The sequence below is a fragment of the Theropithecus gelada genome, chromosome 10, assembly GCF_003255815.1.
Source record: "Theropithecus gelada isolate Dixy chromosome 10, Tgel_1.0, whole genome shotgun sequence".
NCBI classification, from domain to species: Eukaryota; Metazoa; Chordata; class Mammalia; order Primates; family Cercopithecidae; genus Theropithecus; species Theropithecus gelada.
The window spans coordinates 14575781-14584980 of NC_037678.1; the positions used below are offsets into that span (position 1 = coordinate 14575781).

At 38.9% G+C, this 9200-nt stretch overlaps 1 protein-coding gene across 9 annotated transcripts in view; it reads left to right on the plus strand.

Moving 5' to 3' along the window:
* RBFOX2 (RNA binding fox-1 homolog 2) overlaps nucleotides 1-9200 on the plus strand; it is a 296039-nt gene that overhangs the window by 62459 nt on the left and 224380 nt on the right. For 4 of the 9 annotated variants that reach the window (XM_025398164.1, XM_025398162.1, XM_025398163.1 and 1 more), the window contains exon 1: nucleotides 5873-5982. The exons of the other annotated variants lie outside the window; for them this stretch is intronic. In XM_025398164.1, coding sequence (XP_025253949.1) covers nucleotides 5941-5982 — 42 coding nt within the window. In that variant the 5' untranslated portion in view covers nucleotides 5873-5940. Of the gene's footprint in view, nucleotides 1-5872; nucleotides 5983-9200 lie in introns of those variants that run through there. 9 annotated transcript variants of the gene reach the window in all.

Sequence of the window (9200 nt, forward strand, 5' to 3'; positions counted from 1 at the left end):
AAAATTGGAAAACACTTAAGAAAAAGTTTAGGGTTGTGTGGGTGTGTGAAAGCATATGTGTATACATATACATGTTTTTCCTTTCCTGCCCCACTGTTCTCTAGCTAGAATGACCTAGATTTTTTTTATTCTGGGAAAAATTGTATTATTTCTGGATTCTGCTGTTTCTTTTAAGTAGTTGGACTAGAAGATGCTGGACTTATAACTTACATTTTTAAGATCTTTCTTGTACTCTTAAGAAAAGTGGTAAATGGGGTGGATTTTAGATGTGTGTATTAGAAACAGTAGCAGTAATAAGGAAATGCCTTTGTCCTCCTGTTCTTTGTTGAAGTGAAAATCAGCTTGGATAGCTGAGGATGGTGGAGGGTTATGTATTATTTTTGGACTCCAATGTCAGAATTCTCAGTTTTATTTAAACACTCGACACAATTGATATTTGATGTCATGCTATTAGCTAAGGTTAGTATTCACTTAGGTTAGGGAACATCTCTTATCATTTTCATCTCTTGTAGCACCTAACAGTCCTGGGTACATACGAGGCACTTGATAAAAGCTTGTGGAGTTTAATTTAATGTAATCTTGCTTAATTCATAGATTCAGTTGTTTGACCTATTAGGTGGAAGAAAACTTCATTGTGCATTTTTTTTTTTTTTTGTAGGACTTTTTAAAAATTTTTTATTTTGAGACAAGGTCTCGCTCTATTGCCCAGGCTAGAGTGCAGTGGCACAGCCTCCCAAAGTGCTGGAATTATAGGAAAATTCACATTTCAAATGCTACTTTATGAAAGTTTCTAAAAGAAAACATAGGAGAATGTTTTCATGATATTCTTTACTTGAACTGGATATACATGCTGACTATAAAGGAAAAAATGATAATTTAACTACATTAAACTTAGGAATTATCTGTTCATTAAAAGACACCATTAAGAAAGTAAAGCTAGTTGTGGTGGTGCACACCTGTATTCCTAGCTACTTGGGAGGGAGGCTGAGGCAGGAGGATTGCTTTAGACCAGGACTTTAAGACCAACCTGGGCAACAACATAGTAAGACCTTGTCTCTACAATTTTTTTTTAAAGTTGACTGAGCATAATACCATGTGTCTGTTGTTCCAACTACTCCAGAGTCTGAGGCAAGAGGATTGCTTGAGCTCAGGATTTCAAGGCTGCAGTGAGTTATGATTGCACCACTACACTCCAGCCTGGGCAACAGGCTATAACCAATTGTTCCACTCCAGGGCATACCCAGTCGAAATGTGTACATGTGTGCACTGAAAGACATGTACAAGAATTTTTAGGAATAGCCCCAAGCTGGAAATGGCACAGAGGCCTTTCAACGTTACTGATCAGTAAATTATGATATATTTATAAGATGGAATACAGTCAACAAATGGATCAGTTTTACAAATATAATGTGGAGTGAAAGAAGCCAACACAAAAGAATGCATAATATGTGATTCCATTAATATAAACTTCAAAACAGGCAGAGTGGATTTATGGTGTTAAATAAAGTCATTGTGGGCTGGTGGGAGTGACTTTGCAAAGGCACAGGATGGGCTTCTGTAGTGCTGGTAATGTCCTATTTCTTGGCCTAGGTGTTAGTTACATGGCAGGGGGTGGGAGGACAGTCACTTTGTGAACATTCATTGAGTTATGCACTTAGGATTTTTGCCTATTTCTCTATATATAATTGCTTCAGTAAAAAGTTTACTTTCTTCTACTTGTGTTCTGTGATTGCTACAGCTGATAGATAGCTTTCCCCTCATACACATACTGATCCTTTTCCTGTCGAGCTTGTAGGATGTGAGTGTGCACATACGTTTTTGTGTTTGTGTGTTGGGGTTTTATGTGGGGATGAAGGTGCTTTTTAAAGTTAATGTAAATTTGCTTGTCAACTATTCAACATGCTGAGTTTCAGACAGCCACAGGAAAGGAAAATTGATGAGTAAGCTTCACTGACCACTTTGTAAACTAATTTCTCTGAGAAGAATAAGGAAATTTTCATTCTACCTCATAGGGCAGCAAATTTGGGTTTTGCTCTGCAGACAAAAGAACCTCTTCTTTGAGGGTCTCAGCCACTAACAGCTTCATTTTCAGAAGGATGTACCTCATTTTGGCTGTTATTCTTATCATGGAGACTATGAGGAGAACAAATCTCCATGATATTACATTTTTTTTCCCTTTTACTCTGGAAATCTAACTCAAAGTAAGGCATTTTAGGAAAACCTAATTTGGGTTAGGTAGAAAATCTAAAAGATGTTGTCTTGCCTTCTCTTAGCTGGTCGTATCTCTCAGTTCTCAACCTGGCCTAAGTAAAATTCTTGAAAGTTCAAGTTTGTTATGTTGTCTTATGACCATCCCTTTGTAAATCTTTGTTCTCCCTCCGTGGAATGCTCTTACCTTCCTCATTTACATAAATGAACTCCTGCTCATTCTCCATGACATCTTCTAGAGGTAGCCTTTCCTTCTGTGTACTGTCACCATACCTATATACACCTTCGCTATATTGAATATCACACATAGCTCTATTTATTTGTCCTTTGGCGCCAGCCTTTTGAGATTATCGACTGGTGTGTGGTAAGTATTGAGTAAGTAAGTATTGAAAGAAAGAATGGATGATTGAAAATATTATTTGAAAGACAATACCTGTTTTCTAAAGAATAAAATCTGATTATAATATTTGACATTAGTAGATACATTTTTTTCCCCCAGAAAAGGTGATTATTTGCCTTAATTTCAGAGTAAAACCAAGGATGTATGTTTACAACAGGGTGTATGTTGTGGCTGTAGGAGAGAGTGATGCTAACTGGTTCACATGGGTAGCAGACACGTGACCTTGGCCTCTTTAGCATGGTCCTCTAATCAGCTGATTTAATTTTAGTGGAATCCCTGGAGAAATGCTCTGGTTCTATATGTAGAATGTAGAAATCATAAATCTAATGTATAGATCCCGACTGCATTAGGGTTTGTGGATTAAAACCAACAAATGAGACTGTGTAGGTATTATGACATTATGACTGGGCCAGTATAGGCATTATGACAGTGATAATTTTTTTCGTCTCAAATATTGTGAAATTAATTCCAGAATGTTATCTGAAGTTTTGTCATTTCATTTCAGCATGTAATTTCTCAAGCCAATGTTAATTTAAAAAGATCTGAGTAGAATCATTGCCGTTTGTCTAGAAGTTTAGAATAATAGGATTAGAATAATAAATTAATAAGTATTGAGTGCCTACTTAGAGTTTAATACTGTTAGTAATACATAAAAAGTATGACTTTGACCTTGATGTCAAGTGTCCTATATTTTATTGATGGCATAAGAGAACACAGATATAAGATGATTTCTAGATTTTTTTCCAACCCTCACTATCTGAAAACAGGAAGCTAAGTGGAAAAATGCTTAGGCTTTGGAATCCAAACAAATCTGGGTTAGAATCCTGGCTTTTTTAAAAAAATGAAATAATGAGTATATAACCATGGTCACCTTGACATCACTGGAACTCTGTTTCTGTGTTTGCAAAGTGGAGTAAGAATGTATACTAGGCAAGGTGTAGTGGCTCACACCTGTAATCCTGGCACTTTGGAAGGCCAAGGCGGGCAGGAGTTCGAGACCAGCCTGGCCAACATGGTGGAACCCTGTCTCTACTAAAAATACAAAAATTAGCCAGGCGTGGTGGTGCTCACCTGTAATCCCAGCTACTCGGAAGGCTGAGGCAGGAGAATTGCTTGAATCCGGGAGGCGGAGGTTGCAGTGAACCGGGATGGCATGACTGGACTCCAGCCTGAGCAACAGAGTGAGACTCTGTTGTGACAACAACAACAACAGTGACAACAACAAAAAGAATATATACTAGTGTTGGTGTTTTTATTTTTGTGAAATAGCGTTGACACATATAAGACTCTTGGCACATAATAAGTGCCCTTAATGCACGTTTGAGTGAAAGAGTAGATAAATGGAGCTTTGTTTTGCAACATTCCACTTAGTCTAGGCCATTGCTGATAGATTTCTTCATGATAAGTCAAGTTTAGTAATTGATTTGATGGGCAATCTCAGAAACTGCTTTAGTCTCCCCTTTGTAGAATAAGGTGACTGTTTTTAAGAGTGTTAAGGTCCTTCAGAATAGTGCTTATCATACTTAATACTTAGCCTGTGGAACCATTGTGTCCATAGGAATGCTTTCACACAAGGAATGGCTTGTTTGAATCAACAAGGAGCGAAATAAGAAAACAGATATCTCAGAGGTGGGCTAGTCATATTGCCCGCTACCCTGCACTGCAGTATGGATTTCAGTTGTTAGCATGTACTTCATCCTTTGCTGTTTTCCACAACAGTTGTAAAGCTTTTTCTAGATGCCTGTGTGTTAACTAGAGGCATCTGACTCTTTTGACTTCTCTAATTGTTCTAAATTGTTTAAGTTTTCTTTGGGGTAGATGACTGTTATTACACTAAATTATTCTCCTTTCATGTCTTTTTTTTTTTTTTTTTTTTTTTTTTTTTGGTGTCCTGGAGCTGGGTCTCTGCCTTGCAAACTGAAAATATAATTTTCCTGGGTGTGCCTTATTTGTATCCATTCCTTTTCTCCCTTTCCTACTACAAGGCTCTGACCTGCTTGGAGCCCTTACTACTTGGTCACAATTGATGCTTTGTCCTTCAGAGTCGTATAGGACATAGCCACTGCCTTGATTCAGTGCTCAGCTATCGAATATGGTTCTGAGAAGGAATTACTTCTCTAGACTGCGAAGTGGGTATCTGAGCCAGAGAATGAAGCCCTGGTCCATATTTAGTCATTATTTAGGGAGAGTGAGGAGTAACAATTTCTAAATTAAAGTTTGGATTAAGCAAAGAAAATAGTAGTCACAAATTGGCTGGCGTATGAGGTGAGTAGAGTTGGATTTTTACCAGAAGTAGAAACCTTTATAGGAACTGCCCATGGCTCAAGAAGTTATGTGTATTTTATGGTATATCTATGATTATGAAAGGATAATTTTCTAAAAGTTTGTGTTCTTCCTCTGGGGATTATTAGCATCTATTAATATCCACAGGAATTTTACTACTAATAATGCCAACTTACTCTTGATTCAGTCCCTTTGGCACAGGGACCTAAACTAATTTACATTAATTTTGTCAGTAATTCTTATAATATCCCTGTGTAGGAGCTGCTTTTTAGATGAGGTATGTGAGAATTTGTTAAGTTTACATAGTAGGTCAGTCTGTTGGATGGAAAGTTGTACCCAGTATTTGTGCTTCCAGGCTTAGTGTGTTTAATCACTGAAGTGTGCAGTCTTTCTACCTAATTCTCCTCCGCGTTTATCCCTCCTATGATGGAGGAAGTCATATCAAGCAAATAGCAGGAGAATTCTGTCTTCTAAGAGGTTAAAGACTTTTTTCTGCCTTGAGGCGTGGAGTTCCCAATCCTTGGCTTAGGACGGAAAGAAACAGCAGAACACTGTGATGTTCAGCTGAAATGGCTCAACTGTTTTTTTGCATAGTTTTTTGTTCTCTTTTTAAAAATTCTCCTTTTGGGAGGAGGTGAATATGAGAATTTTCTCTCTGCATACCTTGTATGTGAGGCAGGTGGCTTGGTTGTTTTTAATGCTCAGCAGATATCACTACTTGCTTTTGGGTTGGGGGCCAGAGAGGAGGAGGTGAAGCAGCCACTTTTGGGTGGGGTTGAGGGGAGGATACAATGTTGGAAGGAGGACATTTCTGTATGTTTTCTTAGTCATAGGACTCTGAATCCCAAGTAGCTAAATTTAGCTCAGGTTCCTGTTGAAAGCATCGTCTTTTTGGGGCGGGTGGTGTGGGGAGAACGGAAAACCTTTTTGTGTATCCTGCTCCATGAAGCCAATAGGGAAGCAGGAGGAGGTGAGGTTGCCATGGAGATGGTAGCTGTGTGCAAGGAGAGAGCAGCAGGGTTTAGAATTCCAGGAAGGAAGAGAGAGTGATGTCATCAGATTCCATGGACCAGCCCAGGAACCCCTGTGAGGTTGGTGGGGAGTTGGGTGTGTGGGGGGTGGTGGAGTGGGAGTTTGTGCAGGGGAATTGTGGCTTCAGTAAGGTGTGGGGAGTCCAGTTCAAGCAGAGAGGTTGGTCGTGTGGAATTGTGCTGATCTGCATTAATGCCTGATTTAAAAAAATTCTGGAAATCATTCTAAATTTGCAGAATATTTTCTTTGTTGAAAAAAGACATTTATTTAACAAAGGAGCTCATCTGGATATAGAAATGTAATATCTTTTTATAGTTGTATCCCTGAAGTATTTGTGTGTGCCTTTATCCCTTGTATGTGAGGGTGTTTGTGCGCATATTTTAGTGTATAGTTGCCTTTGTACAATACCTTTTATGGTGCTGCATGCAGTTAAATGCTTCATTAATGCCTGCTGGTGGTATTTATTTTTATATGGATGGATGTATATAAATAAAACACACTTAAAAATAATCTGAAAAGAATATCAAAGCAGTTGCTTTTTCAGCAGAAAGGAAAACTGCATGCTTCAAGACAGTTGTTCTGAACACATGCATGTTTGTGCTGATAGTGAAGGGCAAATGTGTCTCTTTTGGTATGACTAAGAGGCTGCTTTTTTTTTTTTTTTTTTTTTTTAACAAATATAACAGAACCTGTGCATCCAAATGAGTATTGCCCTTCAAAATTGTCACCTTGGCTGGTGATAACAACCATTGCGCAAACCATAAAGAACTCACATTCGGAATCGGCTTTAGAGATGAGTGATGAGGAAAACATTTTCAATACCTAACACTGAATTTTGTATTTTAAAAATACCTACCTAGGTTTTTGAAAGATACTAGGTTTCTTTGAATTGGCTTTTCCTGATTTTGTGATGTTGTCAAAAAGTCAAATCTGTGCTCAAGTGGTGAGCTTTTACCCCGTTTGAAGATGCTTCAAGTCGTGGGTTTAGGCTCTGAAGGCATTTTCATGTTCAGATGAAGGGCTCCTGAAATATTTAGTTTAGCAGTGCCGTGTTTTGAATGATGGTAGCATCTGAGGAATAAGAACATAGCCTTCCCAGGGCGACATCTTATGGGGTGACCCATTTGGATTGATTTGTTCCAGTGTATCTGTTAAAATCAGTGACATTACCATTGGGCAATGTGGGAAGCAGCTTTAGATGGTGTGTCTGAGGGCACACACTCTTTGGAATGGGGTTGGCTGAAGTCTTAACCCCTCTTCTGCAATTCAGTCACTGACCTTGGACAAGTTAGTCTCTTGGTGCATCGACTTCCTCGTGTGTAAAATGGGAATGATAGTGCTGTAAGTACCAACCTCACAGTGTGGTCCGAGGACTAAGTGAGCTAATATGTAAAGCTCTTAGACATTTGGTGTGTTCTCAGTCAGTGCTTGCTGTGGTTATTGTCGTTAATAATTATATATTTCTTTGAATTATAGAATTCTGAGGTAGAATGTGCCTGGAGATAGTATAGCTCAGTAGTCCCTATTCTGTACAGTTGGCCTGTCATATCTGTGGGGTCCACATCTGTGGATTCAACCAACCACAGATGGAAAATAATTCAGAAAAAAAAAAACAATGCAACAATAAAAATAATACAAATAAAAATACTAAATAACAGCTATTTACATAGCATTTACACTGTATTAGGTATTATAGAGATGATTTAAAGGCTTTGGGAGGATATGCATAGGTTATATGTAAATACTGTGCTATATTATACATCAGAGACTTGAGCATCTGTGGATTTCGGTGTCTGAGAGGGGTCCTCAAAACAGTCCCCCATGGACATCAAGGGATGACTGTGTTGAAGTCAACCTGGACCTCATTCCAGACACCACTGAATCAAGGAGGGAGATCTGTAGATTTTAAATTATTCCCAGGTGATTCAAATGATCAGTCAAGATTGGGAGCCATTGAGTATAATCTGTTTACAGTATGGCCCCAGCACTAGAAGCTTCATTTCCTGGTAGATGCAGGAATCTCAGAGGCCATCCTAGACCTACTGAATCAGAATCTACATTTTAACAAGATACCTGGTGACCTGTCTGCATGCTAACATTTGAGAAGCACTGCTTTTCTTCTACGAGTGTGAATAATTGGGCGATAACCACAGGTTAAAGATGAATTCTCTCTCAATGTTTCCCATTGCTGGAAGGGAAACAGTCTGGCTAAGCCAGTGTGTAGATGATCATACACTTACCTTCCCTATTTCTTGGCCTAGGGATAAATGCTTTTCTGGACTAAACTGCTGTGTAGCATGTAACAGAAAGAACAGTTATAATTATGGCTCTGGCTCTACTGTTTACTAGCTATTTGGCCTTGATCCAGTCATTTAATCTCTGAGTCTCACTCTCCTTACCTGATAATGGAAATGACATCCAGAAATAATGTATATAAATTATCTAGCACATTGCAGTGCCTGCATATGTTAATGGCTTTTCCTTTCCCCTTGCCTTCAACCTTTCATTGATAAATCTGTAGCGTAGTTCTAGTCCCTTAGAAAGGGCCACCAGTGGAATCTCAGTACCATCTCATCTCTGTGGGCTCTTCTTGCCCTTCTCCCAGCTATCTTGAGTATTTAATTGTACTTGCAGAAAACTAAGCTTTACAAATATATATATATATATATATATATATATAATTTTCTCTACCTCTTTCTGCAAAATGCCTTTTACTTAATGGAGACTATTATCTAAGGGCTAGAAGATGAAGAACTAAAGGAGTTGAATAATTGAGTTGATACAAGAATCAAAGTATAATGAGATATCACAGAGGCAGCCCTTTTATGAATTCTTAGTAGTTGACCATTTGTTAAAAAAAATGAAATTCCTGGTTTTTAAAACTTGGCATCAAGAAAAAAAACCTCGGTAGGTTTGAAGTTGTTTAAAGTCTTCTAGATTGGTTCCAAGCAAGAATTTACGTGGTAGGCCGGGCGCGGTGGCTCAAGCCTGTAATCCCAGCACTTTGGGAGGCCGAGACGGGCGGATCACGAGGTCAGGAGATTGAGACCACCCTGGCGAACACGGTGAAACTCCGTCTCTACTAAAAAATACAAAAAAAAAAACTAGCCGGGCGAGGTGGCGGGCGCCTGTAGTCCCAGCTACTCGGGAGGCTGAGGCAGGAGAATGACGTAAACCAGGGAGGCGGAGCCTGCAGTGAGCTGAGATCCGGCCACTGCACTCCAGCCTGGGCGACAGAGCCAGACTCCATCTCAAAAAAAAAAAAAAAAAAAAAAAA